This window comes from Epinephelus moara, chromosome 24 (assembly GCF_006386435.1).
Source record: "Epinephelus moara isolate mb chromosome 24, YSFRI_EMoa_1.0, whole genome shotgun sequence".
NCBI classification, from domain to species: Eukaryota; Metazoa; Chordata; class Actinopteri; order Perciformes; family Serranidae; genus Epinephelus; species Epinephelus moara.
The window spans coordinates 37,174,920-37,200,219 of NC_065529.1; the positions used below are offsets into that span (position 1 = coordinate 37,174,920).

At 41.2% G+C, this 25,300-nt stretch overlaps 2 protein-coding genes across 3 annotated transcripts in view; both read right to left on the reverse strand.

The window, feature by feature from the left end:
• Positions 1-16,256, reverse strand: part of LOC126386117 (proto-oncogene tyrosine-protein kinase Src-like) — a 29,916-nt gene extending 13,660 nt beyond the window's left edge. The window contains exons 1-4 of one of the 2 annotated variants that reach the window (XM_050038258.1): positions 15,546-16,256; positions 5,596-5,877; positions 3,188-3,287; positions 704-721 (exon numbers count right to left, since the gene is read on the reverse strand). In XM_050038258.1, coding sequence (XP_049894215.1) covers positions 704-721; positions 3,188-3,287; positions 5,596-5,869 — 392 coding nt within the window. In that variant the 5' untranslated portion in view covers positions 5,870-5,877; positions 15,546-16,256. The remainder of the gene's footprint in view (positions 1-703; positions 722-3,187; positions 3,288-5,595; positions 5,878-15,545) is intronic. The other variant, XM_050038260.1, reaches the window with a different exon arrangement.
• Positions 16,257-17,787: 1,531 nt separating this feature from the next.
• Positions 17,788-22,041, reverse strand: manbal (mannosidase beta like). The gene is made up of 3 exons (XM_050038271.1): positions 21,863-22,041; positions 21,290-21,478; positions 17,788-18,310 (listed from the first exon to the last, which is right to left on the reverse strand). Exons 2-3 carry the CDS (start codon positions 21,437-21,439, stop codon positions 18,200-18,202), a joined length of 261 nt encoding a protein of 86 aa, XP_049894228.1. The 5' UTR covers positions 21,440-21,478; positions 21,863-22,041; the 3' UTR covers positions 17,788-18,199.
• Between the last annotated feature and the right edge of the window lie 3,259 nt (positions 22,042-25,300).

A 25,300-nucleotide genomic window follows, 5' to 3' on the forward strand; every position in this document is an offset into this window, starting at 1 on the left:
AACTTCTACTGTTTGACTGATGCCCCTTGATGTTCTTTGGAAGGCAAAGAGGAAGCTGAGGTTTTAATAAAAAATACACATCTCATCCCACACTTGAGTGCACAGAGTGAAGAAAAGCACATTGTTAAAAGAAGAAATAGACAAATGCAACCTTTTGTTCCAGTTGTAGTCCCTTTGTTTAAATTTAATACTTTAAAGGTCCAGTGTGTAGGATTTAGTGGCATCTAGTGGTGAGGTTGCAGAACTGAGCGTGTAGAACTATGGTGGCTGACACGACAATGCAAGTGGCCCTATCTCGAGCCAGTGATTTGTCTGTTGTGGGCTACTGTAGAACAACATGGCGGACTCAGGGAAAGAGGATCTGTTACACATGCGGATACAAACGGCTCATTCTAAGGTAATAAAAACACAATGATTCTTATTTTCAGGTGATTACACACTAATGAAAACATAGTGATGAATTTTAAAAATAATATCTGCCTGAATCCTTCACACTGGACCTTGAACTGCTGCTCTATATAGAGCAACATACAATATGCTACTTCACAAACAAGTAAGAGCACCAAATAAATCTGCATCTCTAATGCTTACTAATTCACTGATGTTACACTACCGGCTTGATCAGACGAGCCTGTGGAGCAGCAAAGGGACGGTGAACAAAAGGCTGCATGAGACTTTTTTTATTGCATTAAGTATTACTGACCTGAAGCTGTACTTTTTCCTAGGAGAAACCATGAAGCATGAGAGAGAGAAAGAGAGAGGGAGAGATAACAGACACAGCAGACACATCAAAACACAGCGAGGAGACACAGCAAGGCAAGCAGCACAGCACAGACAGATAGCAGAGGAGCTGGATATGCTGTGGGACTACACAGTGGGGTTACACAAGCTGCGCTGCCTTTTAAAGTCTTGGGTTCAACTTTACATTTCAGTGCAGTTCGTAGCATGTTTAATAATTCTACAAGAGAGGAATGCAGAGATAAATCCCATTTACTATCCATAAATGATCACATCCTCGTATCATATTGGATTTCTGGATTCACTTTATACTCTTTTTATTCCGTGTTTGCATTTAAAATGTGAATAAAAAACTCCCGTGCACCGAATGCAGGAACAGTTCCATGGTGCAATATTAATGTTAAGGGGACCTATTATGCTTTTCCTTATTTTCTGTCATATATATGATGTTACACAGTTGGATGTTCACATTAGTCGTGGCCAAAGTTTCAAATAATGAGGTAATCGTGTGTAAGTAATCCCTGTGAGCAAAAACCTCAGGCTTCTGAATACTTGTTTCCTGTTTCGGCTATAAGCTGATGTCAGCTCGTCACAGATATCTCTTGGTCATCTGCTCCAGGGATGCTTTTAGCTGTTTGTATTACATAGCCTACACTGCGACATGTAGCTACCAGAGTTCTCAATAGGCCAAAGAAGTTACAACCCGAACTGAACCGACCCATGTGAGCTGAAGCCTGAACCCGGCCCGTTCTAGATCATCACATAAAATACTGATCCCGAGCACGTCCAAGCATAACAAAAAGCACTAGTCTGCTTCTAATGCCTGCAATACACTGGTTGTGTGGCGGCGCGGGCCAGGCCTGTCTCCAGCGGAAAATGGATCAGCTTGGTGGATCATCAAGTCTCCACACTGCGTTTTCCCACCAGAGAAGCTCCCTGCTGTGGTCGGGAGGAAGGCCAGGGAGCCCAACACGTAGCCTGGCTGCTCCCTCCCATCACAAGAGACTGCCTTATATTCACCTTTGGCTAACTTCGACGTAGTTATTACCACCTCCATCGTCTCTCTGACCTTGATAGTGACGGTGACACTAACAGCAATCTAACCCCACCCCCTCTGTTATTTCAATAGGCCATTCACTGGTCAAAAGCCACCAGAAAAGAAACCAGCCAATAGAAACAGGAGATGATTTCTATGAATCAATTAATAAATCAATCTATAATATCTATAATACATGTTGGATTTACATTTCAAATAAACAATTTAAAAAAAGAAAAGAAGTATATACATTTTTTTGTCCTCACAGCCTGAGCCCTACCCGACCTGGCTAACCAGCACACATTTTTGGCCCAATAATGGGGCTTTCTGGGAACTGTCGGGCTCGGGTTGAAATTGAGAACTCTAGTAGCTACATGCTAACATCAGAAAAGCCTGTCATTTTTTTGTTGCTGATGTTAATTTCTCCTTGATTTTCAGATCAGATTCTTGCTGGAACATGTCCACTTGTGATAAGAAGCTTTTACTGGTGATTTTTCATGGTAGAAAATGCCACCTTTACAGTCATTCTCGGCTACAGTGACGCAAGCGCAAAGACGCCAAGATACAGAAGACCTGGAAACGCTAAACAATCAGAGCAGACTGGGCTTTTTCGGGAGGGGGGCTTAGAGAGACAGGTGTTAAAATGGAGCGTTTCAGACAGAGGGTGAATACAGTATGAGGAAAATAAAGTGGTTTTTGACCTTTAAAGCATGTAAACATGTTCTAGTTGAAACCCAAAACACAAGTATAACCCTGAAAATAAGCATAATAGGTCCTCTTTAATATGTGTTTATCATATATTTCAGCCCTACTATGTAGTGCCAGACTATAGATAAAGAACAGCAGACCAGACTTGTGACAGGAAGTTATGGAAAGAGCTCATAGGAAAAGAAAAACAAAAAAAACATTGTTCTGATTTTAAACACCTGCGTAGGAATTATTCTCTGGGAAACAGCGGCTCTAAAATTCACATATCTTCCTTCACTTCCTGTGACTGAAATCTACATTCCATCTAAATCGCACCTCGATGCAGACGAACTTCAACATGTGTTGGTGTCCGACAGGAAAACACATTTTTTAGGTGTTATGTGTGTGAAGAAAAGGGATGAGTGTCACGATCTCGCTATGTCACACTCTCTATAAAGTGTTTTTAAGACGAGGATGAAGACAGTCGCCCAAAAGGAACAGAATGCATTAGTAAAGTGCCGTTCTGCTGTGTTTCAGTCAACAGATGGAGAGGACCAGACTCGGCTGTCTGCGTCGCTCCACAGTTACCAGCTCGGACTGTGTTCATTCATTTTCACATTTGTGCGCACTCGCGCTCACGCGTGCGTCTACAAATCTGTTCATTTAGATTTTTTTGTGAAGTTGTGGCATCAGAGACAGAGAGAGGGAGAGGCTGTTGATTCTTACGTGTTGTTGACAATCTGCAGCCTGTCGCCTTTTCTAAAGGTCAGATCAGATGCTGTCCGTGACTCATAGTCATACAGCGCCACAAATGTAGTGACACCTCCTGCAAAAAATAACACACACAGAAATACACATTTAGGGAACAGTGTAATTAAAGATAACGGTACTTCCCATTAAGATCTATTCACATTCACTTCCATAATCTAACTTCAATAGTACAGGTCAGGCCCTGGATGTTAATTTGCTCTATGTACTTCAAGGCCATACATCTTCAGTATATTTTCCTCTGCTCCATATCTGTATGAAACAATTTACCAAGGCTTAATGAGAAATATCGACATTCAGACTGCTTGTGGACGATCACCCGTGAAGGACAAAGCCATCATACCAAAAGCTTTCTATATTCTGTGCAGCTTTCTGCCGCTTCCTTTTAATGAACCAGTGATCTAAACCTGGGGACTCTCCAGCCAATCATTGATCGGCTCATTAGATGCACAGGAGGAGGCGGCCAGCACATACACCAGCAGCCCTTCACTCTCTGGATGGAGCAACATTAACCTAACCATCTGGCCAGTCTAGACACATTGCAGCTTAATGTCAAGTAAAAATCTGGACAGCGAGGCACGGCGGGCTTCAAAGTCAAAGAGAGGGTTTTAAGTGTGTTTGACAGCTGATGGTGGGAAAACGGAAATATTTTTCTGAGGACATATGACTCACTGTGAGTCAGTTTTTAGATTTTTTTTTTTTTCAGGACTTTTGTGATTTCAAACTGAAAGCAAGTCAGGGCTGACTGGGCTGACTCATGGAGAAGCCAAAGTTCTCATCAGATCTCATTAAATCTGTTTCTATTCTGCAGTTCCGCTCGGCTTCATAACTTTATTTACACTAATCTCTTTATAGACTGTTTTGTGTGTTCTCTGGTCATTGGGCATGCAAGATTACTTTGGCTTCACTGTGTCACTCACATTTAAAGGGGCTCTGTGCCATATTCAGAGCATATGCGTTGTCAGTTCTCAACATGGAGGTGAATGAGCTGGCAGCTAGCAGCTAACAGTGCCAACTGTATAAACAACGGCAACAGTGCTGACAGAGCTAACAGCTTTAACCAGGGGGGAATCGGAGGGTGGGCACTTCATGTCTATGACATGGATAACAGCAGTAACCTCTGTATGAATGCGCTGCAAAGTGGCGGCCATGAGCTAACCAGTGGGATACACACATGCACTAATGTACGGCCAAACAGAGAAGCTCAGACTACAGCACACTCAGAGGTAGTGTGACTTCACTTTCTGCTCAGGACGCTGTTACCCCACCATATCTTTACATAAGAAACAGTGGTTTACTGCTATATTAGTGCATACAGAACCTTTAAAGCAATAGTTCAATATTTTGGGAAATACAATCATTACACTTCTTTCTGAGAGTCAGATGAGAAGATCGATACCACTCACATATCTGTCTGTTAGATATGATGCTGGAGCCAGGATATCGTTAGCTTAGCATAAAGAGCAGGGCTGGGTATCGCCACTGATTTCCTGAATTGATTCGATTTCGATTCACAAGGTCCCGATTGTTGTCGTCAGCTCAAATTAACTTCACTTCTCTGGCTCCACAGCAGCATCCCTACTTTGTGTTTGTGTGTTTGGGTGCGTAAAAGTGGCGCAGCAGCCCCAACGCACAGACAGCAGGAGGAGCAGCTGCTGCAGCATGCTAATCAATGACACCAAAACATAAAAAAGCTCAATTCTATGGTCATTAAAAATTCAGCGGCACCCGTTAACTACCGACGAGTTTAACAGGGTCAAGGCTTCACGCATCCATGAAAAAAGTGTACATTAAAGCATCGATCTCGGATTTTATAAATCTATATCCGGCCATTCAAATGAAGATCCATCTGAAGTGGATGAATCGATTATTTTAACCCAGCCCTAATAAAGAGAAAATGGGTTAACAACAAAATCTGCCTACCAGCACCTCTAAAAGTCACTATTCATACAGGGGGGTCATGTGCAGGACTAGTTCTTGGCACTTGTCTCAGTGCGGTTGCAAAACGACCAGCAAAAGGGTCCTGGAAGTCGCTTCACCCGGCCAAAAAATAATATGCACTTCAGTTTCGTATAAACTTTAAAAATGAGATATTGTGCTGGTAGGGGGAAACAGCTAGCCTTGTTCTGTCCAAAGGTAACAAATCTGCCTGTTTCCAGTCTTTATTCTAAGCTAAGCTAATCATCTGCTAGCTGTAGCATGTCATGGTGAACATACAAACATAACAGAGGTATTGATCTTCTCATCTGTAAGTGTAACATTCCCTACTTTTTCATTGCTATAAAAAACAAAAGACAGTTTGGGTCACTACCTGAAACATAAAACTCAAGAATAAATCTTATGTCATAGACCTTCGTGTTTCCTACCTGACAGAGGTCCTCTCTGGGGCGAGGTGATGGTGCCTGTGTGGTCCACCCCTCCAAAGAGAGCCAGCTCAGGAGTGTTTGTCGGGGCGAGCTGGTGCTGCCCTTGATGCCCCCGCCTGCCCGTCCCCACCGCAGGGCTCCTGTTGGGAGTTTGGGTCTGCTGGGCAGGGCCCAGGTGGTGGAAGTGCCCGCTGTCCGAGCCTGTGCCGATGGTGCCGTCCAGGCTCATGGAGCGCTGGCCCGGCTCCTTGGGCTTGCTTTTGCCCGCCCCCATGTGCAGACCTGGGAAGAGAGCCAGCGATGAGTAAGAATGCAGCACTGTAAGTCCCAAGAGATTAAAAAAAAAGGCCTCTTCTGGGCAGCCGGAGCTACTTGTTGTAATATGCCAAACAGGATTTAAACAATTAATAAATGAGTCGATCTACGGAAAATGACGTCAAATATCTTAATTATAATTTCTGTTTTCTGTTTCTGTTTTATATCTTTGTAAACTGATTATCTTTGGGGATTGGAGTGCAAGTCAGACAAAACAAGACATTTGAAGACCTCACCTTGAACGGGCATTTTACGCTTTTTTTAACAATTTAATGACTAATCATAAAAACAATGATTAGTCATTAAAACTATAATAAATCCAGATAAAACAATAATGATAAAACAATAATGAAAACAATTATTAGTAATAGTTGCAGCCCTGACAGTCTCGGTGAGTGCCAATATTTCAGGCTGACTGTCTGCGTGAGCCAAGACTTACTCTTTTGTGTGCTGGTCATTTCGACTGTAAACAGATATTTGCATATGAATGCAGATACATTTTATTCAGCGATGCAGTTTTTACCTTTTATTTCTTCAAATAAAATGTGGTTCTAGACTCTGAGAAAACTCTGCTAACCTCTGCCATCACATAAAACTCAGGTCTACTTTCATTCTGGCAGCAGTGACGTGGCGCAGAGGAAGGGCATGTGGATGTCAACTTAATCTTAAAGTCATATTAAAATTGAAATCAAGACATACATCCTGTTCAATAAGGAAACATTAAGTCAAACTAACGAAAAAAAATCTTGAATTAAGCAGCCCTTCATTTACAGACACTTTTACCCCTCTGAAACCAGAGCAAATTGGCTTGATTACTTTCAAACACGTGATGAAAGCAATGAGCAACGAAAGAAGAAATGACCCCAAAAATTTGCAAGAACTTAGGAAAAAGAGAAAATTAAAAACAATAAAGTTAATTTTAAAAAAAGAAAGCTAAAACAAACAAGCAAATAAGAAAATTACCTGGAAAGTGCTTAAATATGTAATAATAATACTTACAAATGTAATTTTCCCTAGCTTCCCTAGCCCATTGCCTTTTCCCCATGTTTTTGAAAGAAATCGCACCACTTTGCTCAGAGTTCAAAGGTTTAAATAGCTGCGAAAGACGTCTGAAAGCAGCACAAGAAAAGTGATGTCGCTCCAGGTTTCAGAGGGTTAATAAACACTGTCCTGTCTGGAGATGAGAACTGGTGACTAAAAACACATCTCCAGTTCATTCAGGAACAGGATCTGACCCCGTTTCACTTTCTATTCATTTACCTTTCTCAAACGAAAATTCCTCTCAGCAGTGTGTGTGCTCTGAGCGTCGCATTCATCTCTGCTCACCACAGAGAATCCTTGGAGCTGTTCCAGGTTCAGTTAAAACCGTTTAGCATGCAAATACTCTGAGATCAGGGCACCTTGAAACAGCCAACACACATACATTCAAGGTCATTCCTATCTGTTGATTCAATCTGTTCTGAATCAATAAGCAACTACAAAAGATAACAAACAAAGGAGCAGTGGGCTCTAATGAAACCGAGCGCTAACGCAGATGAGTTGACAAGGACAGAAACAGTTTCACCTCCTACAGGTAATTATAAGCGCCACTTCTCCTCTCCATCCTGACGCAGAATACATCTATTATGGCCTGATAAATGCAACAAGAGCACGCTGTCATCGTGAGCGCAGACAAAGACAAACATGCTCAGACAGTCAAGTGCACCCAAAGAAAGTTGGAGTGCCGTGTTCACACACCAAGTCCACCCCTCGAGGCATTGCAGAGTGACTCACTGTGAGACCGGCTATTTCAGGCCGGCTGAAACAGAGACAGTCATACACACATGAAACAGCCTTGTTCCTTTGTGAATAGAGGCACTCTCAGTTCCAGACAGAGTGTTTGTGCCGTGTGTGTGTGTGTGTGTGTGCGTGAGCAGCTGTTTCTTGGTCTCTGGGAAACGAGGCTCTATCGCACAGTAACACCCAACCACGGTTGCGTCTCACATCCTTTTTTCCAACACATGCGTCTATCCGCGTGTTTCCAGCACAGTTATGATAGTCTGATAGACAGGACAGAGAGGGTTATTAACAGACAAGGAGGAAGGAACTGGCAGTGGCTGTAAAAAGAACGTGTAGGTGGCTGTTGTGTACTGCATGGACAGCTGAGGCTTAGTGGGTGTTTTAAGTGTAATGTGCGAGCATAACATAATTACACAGGTATGGGGAAAACTCAAAGATATGGAAGGATCTCACTGTGGAGCTGTGTGGGCGTGTAAGCCGCTGAGTGTGTGCACAAGCATGAGCAATTTCAAGCACACACGTACGGTCATGCAAGCTTTGATTCAACTCATGCCAGGATGTAATCTGGCGCGCTGGGGGGTTAACGTATCCCATGGTGCAACACTGAGTCACACAGAGATGGGCCCATGGGCCTGCAGGAGAGAGGTGGACAGGACTGTGTGAATTGTGTGGAGAATAAACTGCTCGATTTAGCCAACTAGTCCAGATATCAGTGACGGACTGCTGCCTCAAAAATCTACCAGAAACACTCAGATGCTTTAAGGACAAAACGTAAGCAGAATGGACGGACGGGACCATGACTGATCATGGTCTTAGATTCTAAAGAATAATGAAGGCACTTATGCAACAGATATATTTAGCAGTCCACGTAGTCTATATATGCAAACAGGCACATACTTGAGGCGCTCGAATCCATGCAAAAGCTACTGTGAGATGATCTGACTGATTGATTGATTGATTTAGTGTTGGAGATATCGGCCATAGAGGTGCCTGCCTTCTCTCAAATATAATGGAACTAGATGGCACTTGGCTTGTGGTGCTCAAAGATAATCCACAGACCTTGTTGTGAGCAGTTTCATGCAGGAACTACTTTCTTTCTACTGAACTACACCTGCCAACCAGATCACCACGCAGAAGGAAGAGTGCATCTACTCATGGCTGAGAGGCTTGCGGCAGTGTGAGATCTAAACATTAATGGCATACTCCTCGGCTGAGCTCAGCGGTGCTAGGTGAGCTCACAGTAGATGCACGCTTCCTTCTGCGCAGTGAAACATTTGGTGGGTGTGGTTTGGCAGAAAGAAAATAGTCCCTACATAAAACTGCTCACAACAAGGCCTGTGGATTATCATGAGTAACTGGGTCATGATTTCCAAAGAGAGACATTGCTGTTGAGTTTTTCAAATGTATTTTTTTGGTGCTTTGAGCACCACAAGCTGAGTGCCATCTAGTTCCATCATATTTAAGAGAAGGCAGACATCTCTACCGCTGTCAGCTGATGTCTCCAACACTCTGAAACACACACCAAAACAATCTAGACTGATAAATCACACTACAGGTAAGAGGAAAAATATGTATTTTTGGTTTTGAAGTGACCAGTCCCTTTAAGCATTAAATCCAAACAACTTCACCTGCTCCTGTTCTACACGTCTCTTAAAATTTAGACACTGGATGTCACATTACTTCAGCTTGACTACAGAAGCAAGGCCTTCCAGAAAGGTTTCTCAGGCTCTAGCTGGAGATCTCAGTCATCAGTTGACTGAAGCTTGAGCACCTGAACTACAGCACAGCCCATAGACGCAGAATGCTTTAAGAGTGGATTAAAGGGCAAAGATGATACAGCAAAAAATAACAGCAGAGTTTGTTCAGTAACTTCTCTCAGATGGGTCTGGGAAATTTCACTGTCAATATCCAAACTCATGGCAGTTCTGCAAAGTTAAACTAAGCAGTGAGAGCTACATACTGTTATTAAAATGACAAAAGTCTAAAGTTGGATGTAGTGCAGTACGAACTTTCAATTAGGAAAAGTGCCTGAACACACACTGATAAGCCGAGGTAATGATCCTCGACCGGCACTGCGAATAATACAGTGATGGCAGCAACCATGTCCTATGGGAGTCACTCTCCCCTGGTTCCTCCAGGACGCTGCAAACACCCTTGAAAGCCTCAGAGCCTGCGTATGTAAACAGCAGAGCTAGCACTGTGGCTGAACCTCACGCCTTTTCCTAATATGGTGCCTTAAAACCAAGAAGTGCCAACATGTGACTACTTCCAACATTATGATGTAAAATGGAGGAGCAAAGAGGATGAAGTGAAGGAAGAACAAAGTGCACTGGACAGATAGAAGTACCAACAGGTAGAAAATAATGTATTGTAATAATGTAAGTCCTACACAGATGGAAAAATAAAAATAAAATATGAAAAAATATGAGGAATGGGAGATGAGATATTTTATTCCCTTGTGAGCTTTTCCATTCAACAGGAGCACAGAGGAATGTGGGAGAACCAGACTGCACCACACTGCTGTGCCTGCCAGAGACTGCAACAAGAACAGGCACCTGAGCAGTAGGAGGGCGGGCTGGGAGGAAGGAAGCAAGGAAGCAAGGAAGCGGGCGGTGGAGGGCGGGAATGCAAATCAAAATCTACTCTTTATTTGCTCTTAATTCAAAGCAGTATGAGCTGCATTTCTGATATGAATGAGTGCAACATGTGGTTTCATAATGCCAGGAAAGTGGAAATAAATGCACAGACATGCTGACTGTGCGAGTAAAGTTTTGCCTGGTTGTGTTGTGGGAAAGAAGATTTGAGGGATTAGATATGAATCATAGCAAATAGAGGCTTCGTTCTCAGGCGGCTCTCTAAGGGGTATTTACCTCCAAACCATGATTGAGTTCAAGAGCGCTTCAATTTCCTCGGCGCATTTATCACTAACCTGCGTCTTTCTCACAGTCGCAGTGTTGACGGAGTCTCACAAAATCTATAAAACTATCTGTACATGGACTGAATAATGTGGGGAAAGTGAAAGAAAGTAAAGGAGGAGAGCTCAGATGTCTTCAAGGAATTTAAGTTGGACAAGCAGACAAGTCCAAACACCTGTGAGGTACTGAGACTGCATCACATCAGCGTCCACACAGCCAGTGTTTTCATTATGAGCGGTTTGCACATGTGCTCCAATCTCTCAAGACTGTCTTAAAATAACACTCACATGCACATATCATGTAGAGTGAAACCGTTTTTGGTTGCTGTAACTATTCCTCCTGTCCATACGGGCCACTGAGAGACTTCCTCTTGAAGGGAAACGTTGGTATGTTTCAACGTGGACCCTATTTTCCCATGTTTCGTGTCTAAGTGACTTATGGAGACAATCTGTTTTTTTAATTGGTAAAGTATTGCAGCAGTGAAACAGGCTTAAATGTAACCGTTTGGGTGCACAATCAAGATTAAAGTTAACTTTATTGTCCCATAGAGTGGGAAATATGTCTAGGGCCCTACATCCATACTGCCACCATAGAAATACAACATTGTACATAGACAAATCAACATTTACCCAACTTAGCAATAGGAAACACAAAAAGATAAATTAATAAATAACATCATATGCTAAAAATGCCTCTACAACAATGCAAATCGTCATAATCCAATGCCAGATCTGGCTTTATCAGCCATTGTTTAAAAGCTTTATGGACAGAAATATGACTGAAATTTTCAGTGTTTTTTCCACTGACAGGCTCAGATTGTAAGTGTTTGACATCATTATGGAGAGGACCCGGAGAAATTAAATGTTTTTCTGTACCTTTCGCTTGATCTGGTCCGTTTGTTATTGTGTGTAACCAAGTCTCGCTCAAGTACAAGTCTTGCTAGCTCTTGAAATCTCCCAAGAAGTGACTTGATGCAGGAAGACAACAATAGAAACATTAGTGAGAAGATGAGCAAGGAGTGCTTGAGTAGGGGAGTTTGTTGTGTTGGAGAACAGAAAGTGGAGCGTAGTGTTATCTACAAGATTTTCAATGTCATGGTGGTTTATTTATCTGATCTCGACAGTGTGGAAAGAGTCCATGAGACGTCTGATGAGATCAGAAGGAGACTTCTCTTTGAGTGAGACTTGGTTACACACAATAACAAACAGATTGGATCAAGCTTAATGTAAAGAAAAAGATTTCACTTCTCAGTAGGGATGCTTTCCATCATGTTGTCAGACACTTTTAATAATCATCAGAGCACGCCAGTGGCAAAACAAGCACTTTTAGAGAACTGATGGTGTCAAATGCTCCTAATGATTACATTACAGCTTGTTTCACTGCTGCCAGCTGCAGCGCTCTCTCACTACTGGACAAACTAAAAAATAGTTGTCACCATTGGTCACTTAGACCTGAAAAACATGGGAAAGTAGGGTCCGCGTTGAAATATACTAAAGTTTAGCATGATTCCAATGTCATAGAGGTCAAAATCCAAACATACTGGATGGACTGCCATGAAATTTTGTACAGATGTTCATGGTTACCAGGTGATGAATCCTACTGGTTTTAGCGATACCCTGACTTTTCCACTATCGCCACCTTGATGCTGACATTTGTGGCTTACACTGAAATTTCTCCACAACTAAATATTGGAGGCGTGGTCATAAAATGTTGTACATTCATGCTCCCCTCAGGATGAATTATAACCCCCTGACTTCTTTATCGAATGCAATCATCAAGTCAAAACGTTAAATCTGGCTGTAGACTCGTAGTCCCTCTTTAACATTCTGTCCCTCCATCACAGCTCAACAAGGAGCCTTTGTTTGAGGACACAATGAGGGTACTAAAATGACTGTGGAGGATACTGACTTCATTAGACGAACTCAGACTGGCTTCAGATCTTAAGACTTAATGTATTTTGCAAAGAACGAGGACTGCGGATTGTCTCTGACATTGGGGTTGTGTCAGTAGCGACCAGAGGGTTGGTTAAAAGAGAGGCTGTTAGTATGGAAACAAAAAATATGAACCTTTCTTTTAAATCCTTGATAAACAGGTGAATATTGTGCAGCTTTACTTCAGGCCTACTAATTACCTGCACATTGTTTTGTGGAGGAAATCAAGTTGCTGGTTTCTAATTTCATTGTAACTGATTAAACAACTAGCCCAGATATTAAAGTTCCCTAAATGCAGCAATTTGATGCACAAGATAATGTTCCATAGTGCTGCATTTAGGTACGACTAACATTTGATTCTGCGCAGGTTCCAATGGCACGCAGAACTGAACTCTTTCTCACATTTCCGCTGCCTAATCAGCATTTGTAATCCTCCATCTGAAGCTGAGCACACAAGCTGTACGTTTCTGGTCAGGCACATAAGCACATTTGGCCATGACAAACCGTACTGAGTCACAACAGACGGTAACAGTTGCCACCGTGCTGCAGAGAGTGAAGGAGCTCGAGCCAATGTTTCAGTCGAATGGGAAAATTACAGTTTGCCCTGGGGAGGAGCAGCGAGCAAGGGAGGGAGGGAGAAAGGGAGGGAGACAATGATGGTTCCTCAAGATCAAAACAAGAGGAAATGTGCACATTAGCGTCACTGTCCAACCCTGCTATATGATAACATGAAACAGCACAGTCCACATATATAATACACAGATTATCTATATATAGCCTGGGCTGGCGAGGGAGAGGGCAGTTGCTTTAAAGACAGCTAAAGAAAAGACAATGCAGTCACGTAACTATCAAGTCTCACCCCATTTTAGCACTGTGGACGCCTCCATCAGACATTCACTGTTATCTTTCCCCCAAATCTTTTCCTGACCCCACTCGCTTCGCAAAGTCTGAGCCTGTGTCTGGCTGTCCCATCTCATCTCCCCTCTTCCTCAGTGAGAAAAACACAGAGGCTAAAAGGAGAAGGAAGAGGAGGAGAGGGGGACTGTGGCACTCAGCTGATAAAACCCACTTCCGTTTTCTGTCCATCTTTAACTGAAGGCTCTGGCGGCAAGTGATCCAGGCTGTGAGGGAATAGCTACGACTCCATAAAGGAGAGCAAAGGGTGGGGAAAAGGACATGACGGCTGTTTCATTAGAGAGCTGCCATACGCTTAGCAAATTATTAACTATACAAATACAGCCTTCATTCTCAACTTAATTTACAGACTGTCTTTATGATTTACGGATGATTTACGGGATATTGACATAAACTCCCACCAATCATGCTGGCCAGTGATACTAAACTTGTGGCCTGTGCTTCAAATCTGGCCTGTGACAGGGCGCCAGTGGCCCACAAACCATTTTCTAATTCACAATGAATATAAACTGATTCACGCTGAGATATTTTTTATACTTTTAATGTAAATACGGTGCCAGAGTGGATTTAAAAAAGCATAAAATTAGGGCTTGTTTATTAAAAAAATTGCCAATTGAGGATCCCTCTGACCCCTGGACAGAGGCTCAGGCTCATTATTTAAATTATTATTATTTTTTTTATTAACTGGCCTTTGCCCCCCTGTCATTGTGCAGAAGTGGCCCCCAAGCTATACGCAAGTGTGGGCTACATACTCTTTTAATGTGCTCTGACAGAACCAGGATCACAACTACAACAAATAGGCGATTAATCCCCAAGTCCATCAGAAGACAAATAATCAGCAACATTTTTGATGAACAATTCATCACATAATAAGTTTTTGAAGGAAGAATAGCAAAATCCAGCTTCTAGATTGCTCATGTTTCGTAGTTTTCTTTGTCTTCGATGGTAGTAAATGAAATATGTTTGGGTTGTTGACTAGCCTGTGAAGATGTAACCTTGGGCTTTGTGAGTATTTTCCAATAACTGCTGATATTTATAGACCAAATATTTGAGAAAATACTTCAACAATGAAAATAATCTTTAGTTAGAGTCCATTGTCTGGCCCTTACTGGCCTATAAAAGGGAACACTGTGTATTGTGACCCCCTCTTTTAGCCTGTAAAACATTAATTGAGATAAATTCAATCACCAATATGAGTATTTTAATGTTATTCCCACTGCTTTGCACCCTCTTGTTCATCAGATGAGACTAGCCTACTACAGCATCCTCTGAGGTTGTCCAGTGTTAAAAACCCAATGTGGAGATTTCCCATGATTCATGTGTCTCATTCTTTTTTAGCAAACCTGATTCCACTGCCTTATGGAAATTAGCTGGAACTTATCCAAATCCCAAAACCGACTGTAAATAGATTAGCCACATAATTAAAATTCTATTTCCACGGGATTAAACACCAGTTGTCAGCAAAGCTGCTTTCAAAGAAACAAGGGGTGGGGTAGTAGCTGCCTACAGGAGTAGCAGCTGTCAGGATGATAACGTCTTTGCTATGGGAGGGAATGAATAAGAAAAAATAAATAAATAAACATAAACAGTCCGTGTTTGCCAAACGGATCCACATTAGGCACGTAAACAGGGATTTGTGAATGGGAGCAGGGATAAAAGGCGACAATGCTGTGGCTGTGGCTCACATACAGCGCATATGCGGCCTGATGAATCAAAACAGGTGCTGTTACAGCTCCATTTTGGATTTCGATGGATTGTTGGCTGTTATTTTGTGTGCGCAGTCGATTTACTGCGTCTTCCTTGGGTATTTCTTGGTCGTGAAATGTGACATGAGCACATACGGTGCGCATTTTGTCTGGGGGTGTAGTAAATCGTCAACAACGGAGCCCTGGCACAGACTGAGTGGCACTGACCAAATGTGCGAGCAGCACTGACTGAATGGCCTCTGCAACAATGAAACACAAGTCAGTGTGAGAGGGGGGGATCAGACGCTGTGTGGAAGACATCAGTGTGGGGACATAAGCAGCAACAAACCAGAAACCTGACTGTAATCTCGATGTAAATCACATTTTCTCACAAGCTCTAATTGACTCACCTTTGTCGCGTCTGGAGATTCAGCCCAAAAATCAGAGACGCGCAGCGAGGAACCGTGTTAAATCCTTGTGGCTGTCCTCATTAGAGAAATAATGGAAGCGGATGGCCAGTTGCTGTGGAAACCTCAGGCCAGCCACGAATCCCATTTAGCGAGTATCGGCAGAATCGCAGAAAGGGGAGGTCATGTCGGGGACTGCCTTCGGGAGCAGAGGGCACAGCTGCCGGCCGGGGCGGCTGCTGCGGTGGGCCGGACAAACACCGACCCTCACGGCGAAAGAGCCTGTTCAGCTGGGAAGAGGCGACGGCGCGGTGAATTCATGCGAGGAAGCTGGAGTGGTGTGGTGTGGAGAAGACATGCCTCGTATGGGGGGAAGGCACGGGATAGTGCATCACTGACGAAACACGAGAGCGCAAATGTGATGAGCCTGGGTTTTACGCTTCGGACGCAGCGGCGGCGGAGTCAAGCGGATTCACGTCGTGTTGCGTAACTCGACGCCGCGGTAGTTGGTTTCTCCGAGGCGTTGGCAGGCACGACGTGACAACACCCCCGGTTAGCTTCTCTTCAATCAGCCAGAGTCACGATTGAGACGCGCTGTTTTGTATTTAAAGTGGTTACAAAAACATGACACATGTAGTAAGCACATAAATCTCACGTATCATGCGGTACTAAATTAGCTTCACTGCTGGCTAGCAGAACCGGTTGCTAAGCGACAGACACTTCACTGTAACTTTGGCCTGGCGCATTGATACTAAAACGTGAAAAAAAGTGTTGTTTTTTTTGTTGTTTTTGTATCAGGTTCAGTCCATACAGTTATCGTAAACAAGAAAATAATTAAATAAATAACATAAATAAATTATTATGCACATTGGACACGGAGCAATTAAAAAAAAAGCTCTATAAACACTTAAATTCATCGATGAATTTAAGGTCGTTATAAATAATGTGGTGACAGAGACGTGCTTCTTTTTCTTGAAAGGCATCTGTGTTTGAATAGTTAATATTTTATTACGGATTTTTGTATTATATGTTGGATTAGCTGCATTTTAAATGTGTTTTGATTGTCAGTGGGACTTCCTGCTTAAATAAAGGTTAAAATTAATAAATAAATATATACATAGGAGTATCAAGTGATTACTTTAAAGAAAAATATTTAAGGCTTTACAAATTTTAATTGTTTTCATTGTTTTACTATTCTTCGGTCCATGTAATGTTGCAATGTAGTGTCTAATAATTATTTTCAATTGTATGTGCGGCATCGTTTTAGTCCATTTTTATTTGTGAATGTAAACTTTTCCATTTAAAATGAAAAGGTTATAATTGTTTATTTTTATAATAAAAAAATGTCTCTTTTTTTTCTAAATTAACAGTTGAACCAGTCAGCGTCTTTAAGAAATATACAAGATCTAGCCAAATAAATTACAAATGGTTTCAATTTCATGATTACAAAACAAACATTTTCCGTCAATATCATCTCTTAATCTTGAGAGCGCCTTGTTTACAGGATAAATCAAATGTATTATCTTAAATGAGACTTGCCTAATTTTTGACTTCCATAATTGGGGGCGTTCCAACGGCTTGGAACGTCAGTCAGCCAATCACAAGCGAGAACCAGAACTACTTCCTGAAAGCAACTAGAGCCAAATTTAAAATGTTTGATGAGGTAGCTAGCTTAAAACATAGCCAAGCTAGCAACATTTTTAAGGAAATACTCAATATTGCTCAAACAACATGCTTTGGGAAAATTTATATATCATTAAATATGAATTTAGTCAATATAACTGACCAGTTGCCCCAAAAAACAATAAGCACAAATCCAATCTTTTCTTTGTTCAGTCTCTTTGAGGCCTATATTGCTATTTGAGTTAAAAAAAAAAAAAATCTTATTTGACAATATATGTCTGCAACAGATACACTTTCAATGAGGGTTCTTAAATTTGATAATTAAATTAAAATACAACCTTTTTATCAGGTTTGATCTTCCCGTATCATTTTTCTTAGTTTATAATCTGTAACCACTGCGAGCATCATCAATGGTGTCTGAATATTATGTAAATGTCAACAAAATATAAAAATAATTTATTTAATAGGTCTTCCATGCAATGAAACAGGCTATTCTGATGCCACAAACCTGTATAAGGAAGTAATGATGTATTCTACCATGTAAAATGATTAATTATAAGGACAGGACATGATGTCATTCTGACTCATTTTAAACAGAAATTTATGATACAAACAGCTGAGGTGAATGACAACACATTGTTTTTATTTGTCTGTTGAAATCCAAATACAATTCAATCAATGATATTCAATTATAAAACAAAGTAAATGCAAAACACACACACGCCTCTCACCCAATGTCAACTGGGATAGGCTCCATCCACCCATGACCCTGTACCAGATAAGCTTTGATGAATGAATGAAATATATCCAATAAAATATGTAGCTGCATAAACAATCATTTAACTCAATGACAATTTGGTCTTTGTAATACTGTGCTGAATGTAAAGGACACACAGTTCAAGGGTGTTCTGAAGTGTTTCATATTAAATGCACGCAATCTTTTATTGTCATATGACCTAGTAACGATGCCAATGTTGACTCACTGATGACCGCACACACGCATTTGCACACACACTGGTAACACACACGGACATCTATCGTTTCTTTTTGCTCTCCTTCTTTGGTTTCTGTCGAATCTGAGGTGGCAGTCCTTTAGGTTTCTTCATCTGTTCAGCGGCCTTGCTATCAGTGGACTCGGTCTCCTCCTGTAGAGCAAACACAGGAAGCATTAAACACCCTGTAATTTCAAAACAAATCCTCTGAGTCATTTTAAGTATGGTGTAAAAGCACAGTTGCTAAGCATTATTAAATAACAGTGTTTTGGAGATGTATTTGGGTGATGCTTTTTGCTGTGTGACACTCACAAATTAAGTATTTGCCAAGGTATTATTTTAGTAAATCTTGAAATGAAGTGCATTGGTGTTAAATAATTAGTGATACTGAGTAAAATACATTTTATTAATGCAGCTTGTATCACTCCAGATAGCTCATACTCTGTGTAAACGTATCTCAATTAAATGGACGGCTGAAGGAAAAGAGATTTGGAGCAAAAATACACACACATGCACACACCAAGCACATTCAATTCAGACGTGTCTCAACACTTTCCCTCTGTCAGCATTGTTTCTGTCTTTGTATGGCACGGCAGAATGACAGCAGCCTGCTGAAAAGGATGAAATGGCGACATACTGTGGAGAGTAATCAGCGCATCTAATGACAGTGTCTGAAATAGAATAATTAGACGGTGGATTTAATTGCTCTTGTCTATAAATAATCTCTCCTGACAGTTGTTAGTGTGGAGATTGTGGGAGTAGCCCTCGGTGGCTCTGTCTTCATGGACATTCAAAAATAAGATATTCTGCACTACACTTTTTATCTGGTGTCACGTTTCTATTTATTTCAGAAAGACTGATTGGTAGTGTTCCGCAAGACTTCTTTTTATAAAATAGAGTTGTTATTGCAGAACCTGTAGATCTGTAGAGCAAAATGGAAAATTAATGAAAGCATTTTTCTAATTATGCTGTTATCAGCAGCTGTGCCACAGTGCACATGTTTCTGATTGTATTATTTTCATTATCAGATGTAGCCACCAAAGAGAGTATTGTTGCACCCATTCTGCAGTGAAAATAATCACATAACAGAACATGCAATCTTTCAGTTTATGTTACTTGCATCTCAAAAGCTTAAGCTTTATTTGTAGACAAATTACCAAGGCATGTTGTATATTAATAAAAACATTATGTGAAATGATAGATACAGGATATAAGATAAAACACCAGTCATTTGCTCTGGCTAAGGACTAGTGGTCTAGTAAGTGAACTTGGCTGTATGGTGTCATTGCACAGTCTCAACAACTGTCACTGTCTTGAGCCAGATATATTTCACTTGTTGTTGGAGTGCTACCAAAAAAAGGTCTTAATAAGGTCAGTGACCCAAGACACAAGTCTGCTACTGCTGAAAATTTGACATTTCATGTAGCCGTCAGGTATTTTTTGAGAAATACTTTTGCAATCATACATTCTCTGTAATCGTTTGTGAAAACTAATACTGATCTACACACCAAAATGTTTTATTTACTGTTATATTGCTTACACTCAACTCAAAGTCATGTCATCATACTGAGAAACCTCCAACAAAATGTTTGAATAAGATTTTGATATCTGTGTGGGAACGTTCCTTGAGCACAAGCAAGCCATTTATTCAAGGGAATGACTGACACTAGCCTGAGTCCAGACTTGTAAACTGCTGCACACATCTAGAATCTGTAAGTCAAATACAACACTAATGTGTTTCAGCCAGATTGACAAGTTAAATTGATATGTGTCCTGATGAAGTGGATTAAAACCAGCAGAATGTAGATGTGACATTTTGGGTTCAACTGCAACATTTGTTACATGTGAATCACCTATCACTCCCCATTATGTCTTGCTAATAAGAAGAAAACATGAGAAAGTACATTTTTCACAACTGTTGCTCCACCGACTTGTGTCTCCCCTCACTTAAACCTGAACCCAAACAAATTCCTAACCCTGATCAGTTGTCTCTATGGCATCTACCTATAACCTAACCTTCACCCTCACCCCAACTGGGGAGGGCAACATCATGGGAAACACTGTTAAAGGTTGAGTGAAACAACCTTGTGAGTGAGGGGGGAACAAAACACTAGACACGAGACCTGCTCCTCTCCCTCCCTTGGTGTCTACCAGTGGTTGACAATAACAAAGTACATTTAGTTAGGTATCGTACTTTAGCACAGTTTTTGAGCATCTGTACTTAACTTAAGTATTTGTTAACTTACTACTTTGACTCCACTACACGTGATGGACAAATATTGTACTTTTGACTCTGCTACATTTCCGTGGAGGCTCTCGTTACTCGTTACGCTTGTTCTGAAGTCAGCTGATGATTTTTTATCATCTCTAAAATGCAAAAGTCTGTTAAGTGTGATCACGCTGTTGTGCGTGTGGTTTGTCTGTCGAAGCAGTGTTCCTGTGCCTCAACTCCCTGCATGTGCTACTGAGATTGGGCAGCTCACTGGTAGAAACAGGTAGAGAGGAGAGGTCATCAGTAGGTGGTTGTATTTGGTTATGTGGTGTTACTATGGCTACGGCAGCAGATAGAGATGAAGATTCCCTGCCAGATCAGCCATGGCCAGACCTCAAGTCAACATTTGAAGTTTTTGTGATGAAGATTAGTTCATATAGTTTCAAATGTTTGCTGGTGACTTCATCATGGCCTGTAAGAATTCACCATCAAACTGAGAAAGCACGTCGAGGTATTTGAAAATTTGCTTCATGCTTAATTCCAGGTTAATCATTTAAAGAAAGTTGTCTGTGCTTGCAGTAGTTGCAGGTTTAGTGCTATGTTTCGTTAAATGACTGCTTATGGATGTTGTACACTGTTAGAAATATTTTTATTCAGCATTTTCACTTCGGCTGGGGATTCACTTAGGACCCAGTATTGTGTGTGTGTGTGTGTGTGTGTGTGTGTGTGTGTGTGTGTGTGTGTGTGAGTGAGTGAGTGAGTGTACAAAAATACATTGAGATTTAAAAAAAAAAAAAAAAAAAAGTATTTGGAATACTTCAGTTGTTTTTAACTCGAGCAATAATTTGACTCTGCAACTTTCACTTGTACTGGAGTGACCAGGAGTATCTGTACTTTGTACACCACTGGTGTCTACTCACTTGTTCATGGCTCTTGGATGTGGGAATGATGATAGCCAGGATGCAGATGAGCTGGAAGATGGCACCCAGGAACAGCCCGTAGCGAAGCAGGCTCTCTAGAAAGGTGGGCTCAGGGACCTCTGGAGGGGACAGGTCCAGTTCTGCAGACATGATGCTGCTGCTTGGTCTGTTACTGTGGAGTGCGCCTATCTGTGCCAACAACAGGACCACAGTTATCAGGAAGATAAAAGAAATAGGTCTGTGATCCCAAACGGTGGTGTATGGGGATTAAATGGGACAAAATGGAAAGGCGTTCATCTGTCTGTTATTGAAGCTAACAATATAAAGTTAGCTTTGAACAAAAGACAAGCGTGGAAATGTGAATTAAACGATATACTGTGCGCTCATAACGTGTTGCTTATAAAAGACAACTTTTACCTTATTGTTGACAGACCCAGCTAAGTCACATTTACAACGCAGCTACGGGTCATTTCACAGCCTAGAACAGCAGTGTGGCTACATTATTACATGCAAAGATTTAAGCTAACGCTAAGCATGAAAACAATAAACGTTAGGTGTGCGGAAGAAACTTACTAGTGGCGGGAATATTTCACCCTTCTTTTGTCGTCACAGGGATATTAACATCAAAATCAGTGCAAAATACTATATATTAGCAAAGCTGTAAAACGCTATCAAGTAAGAAAATGCTAATTTAGCTTACAAAGGGAAAAAAAAAAACATCCGCTCATCGGACGTGACGTCACGAGTCTTAGCTCTACTTCCGCCGTGGTGAATGTTTTGAAAATGTCGCCCTCTAGCGTTATATTCAATCATTATTTTTGGAGGCTTTTCACTCTCAGTACTTCCAGATGAAAGTATTCCATAAAAATACTTCCTTAAAAAACATTATGTATTTATGTACGTGTATTTATGTACTTCAAATTCGGGGTTGTACTCCACTGTCATTTTAGACAATTCTACATTTCAGAGGCAAATACTGTAGGCTACTTTTTACTCGACTACAGTTACTGTACTTTCTGAGATTACAGTTTCAATTTTGAATGTTTCTGATAAACTAAAAGGATGTAGTGTTCCTTTATGTGTTCAGAAAACTTCTTAAACTTCTTAAAATAAACTATTTAAAAATCCTCATGGATCAGCTTGAACATGCACTGTCTTTTCTGACACCATGTAAACCTTTTAGGGATGTTTCTCACAGGGCAGCCATACCAAAACATATGATTATCTCATAGATTGTGATGCATTACTGTAAATTAAACCAATCAAAAGGATATACAGGAGTACAACCTTCAACATCTACCGCAGAAAAATGCAAAGAAATCATTAACGCAGCTGTAATATTAATTAAAAAACATCGTAATAATTGTAAAACACATACAGGGAACACTTTAATGCACAATTAATTATTTCACTTTTTTTTTATTTTTTTTTTTACATCTTTTTATTGATTTTCTTGAGCAACAATACAAATACAGATCAGTAATACACATCTCTACAAGAGACAACCAGTGTGACCTAAGCGTCGAAGAAACAAGAGTAACATGGCAATTGGAACTTCATGTGATACAACAGTATTCGTATAGTGCCGTGGCACGTTTTATATTCAGGGGAGTGTTTGGGTTTTGGGGCAAACCAAAAAGTGCTGTCAGTGGGTCTGAGTTGATAGGTGTATTGAAAATCTCACTGAGAGATTTAAAAATATCCGACCAAAAAGCACTGAGCCGAGGACATGTCCAAAACATATGCAGGTGGTTAGCTGGGGCTTGGTGACATCTGTTACATTCACTATTTTTGTCAGGGAATATTTTGGCAAGTACAGCATTAGTATAATGAGCTCTGAAAAGGATCTTGCATTGCAACAAGCCATGTCTTGCACATATGGATGAGGAGTGAACCAGACGTAGAATTTTGTCCCAACTTTCGTCTGAGATTACAACACCAAGATCCTGTTCCCAAGAGAACTTGAAAGAGGCAGTCGGGGATGAATTCAGGGAGCTGATTCTGTCAAAAATAACAGAAACAACTCGCTTCTGGTTCGGTGACAGTGTAAGGAATTGGTCAATTTCGGCTTCAGGCGGGCGATTGGGAAAATGCGGAAATTGTTTCTGCACAAAATGTCTGATTTGGAAAAAACGAAAAAGGTGAGTGTTGGGCAGGTTGAATTTAGCAGAAAGCGCTGCAAAAGAGGAGAAGGAGTTGTTCTCGTATAAGTCGTTTAAAGTAATAAGACCATTAGCAGCCCAAAAACGAAAAGCAGGATCTGAAAGAGAGGGGGGGAAGATATGATTATTTAAGATTGGAGCACAGGTCGAAGCCCTGTGGAGTCCATAACGTTTACGGAATTGGAGCCAGATCTTAATAGCGTCAGAGACAACAGGATTGTTGGAAATGTTTGACAAATTAACAGGGAGTTGTGAGCATATTACAGAAGAGAGTGAGCTTTTGGATGAAGAGAGCTCTATGTGGACCCAGGGGGGGCAGTCAGCGAGTGAATTACAGTTAAGCCAGAAAAGGAGTTTTGCAATGTTACAGGCCCAGTAGTATTGATGAAAGTTTGGAAGGGCGAGGCCGCCTTCCGATTTTGGTAACTGAAGAATTGTTCTTTTGAGGCGGGCAGGTTTGTTGTTCCAAAGAAAGGAACTCAGGAGACGATCTAGTTTGACAAAAAATGTTTTGTTTATAAAGACTGGAATGTGCTGGAAAAGGTACAAAAGTTTAGGTAAAATAATCATTTTTATCAAGTTAGTACGGCCAGCAACTGATAAAGGGAGGGAGGCCCATCGGGATAAATCAAGTTTACATTTGTCCAGTAATGGCTGAAAATTTTTGCAAAATAAATCCTTGAAAGAGTTTGTTACATGTATCCCCAAGTACCTGAATCCTCCAGAGGCCACCTTAAAGGGAAAAGCAGTCAAAGAGACAGTCTTTGCCAGAGGATTTACCAGAAATAATTCACTCTTTTGGAGATTTAATTTATAGCCGGATAATTTACTGAAGCCAGCGAGTGTATCTAATATTGTGGGGAGCGAAGAAAGCGGGTTAGAGATGTATAATAAGAGGTCATCCGCGTAGAGTGAAAGTTTATGAACTCTACCATGGCGAACAATACCTTCAAATTTGACGTTGCTGCGAAGCCAGATGGCCAGAGGTTCGATGGCTAAATTGAATAATAGGGGAGAGAGGGGGCAGCCTTGACGCGTACCACGCTGAAGAGGAAAAGGTTTTGAAAAGTTACCGTTAGTACGTACCACTGCCGATGGGGATGCATATAAAAGCCGAATCCAGGATATGAACTTTGGATGAAAGCCGTATTTTTCTAGAATGAAAAACAGGTAGCCCCACTCCACCCTATCAAAGGCCTTCTCCGCGTCGAGAGATACCACGACTTCTGGGGTGTTTGATGGGGGAGAGTATATGATGTCGAATAACCTCCTGGTGTTAAAGAATGAATGTCGTCCTGAAGTGAAACCTGTTTGATCAGGAGAAATTATAGATGGTATTACCTGCTGAAGGCGGGTGGACAGGATTTTAGACAGAATTTTAAGGTCGACATTTAATAACGAAATTGGTCTATAACTACCACAAAGGGATGGGTTTTTGTCCTTTTTGAGAAGTAAGGAAATGGAGGCCAGTGAGAGGGTGTCCGGGAGCCTGCCTACAATAAAGGAGTCATTATACATTTTAACCAGTATTGGGATTAGCTGAACAGAAAAAGTTTTATAAAATTCGACGGTAAAGCCATCAGGGCCTGGGGACTTCCTGCTTTGCATTGAGCTGATAGCATCTTGTACTTCTGCAGCTGTAATAGGAGAGCCCAACCTCTCTGACAAAGCTCCATCAATTTTAGGGTACTCCAATGAGGAGAGAGGACTGGAGGATAGCTCGCTAGACGAGCACTCTGGACTGGAGTAGTATTCATAGAAAGCAGAATTGATATCAGATGGATCTGAAATGGTTTCCCCTGAAGATGAGGTAAGTTGAGTAATAAGCCTAGAAGCGTCCATTGCTCTA

Excerpts from the sequence above, each read along its gene's own strand:
- manbal (XM_050038271.1), bottom strand. The coding sequence starts at position 21,439 with ATGTCTGCAGAACTGGACCTGTCCCCTCCAGAGGTCCCTGAGCCCACC. Across the intron at positions 18,311-21,289 it reads CATCCAAGAGCCATGAACAA|GAGGAGACCGAGTCCACTGA; the intron begins GTGAGTAGACAC and ends TTTGCTCTACAG.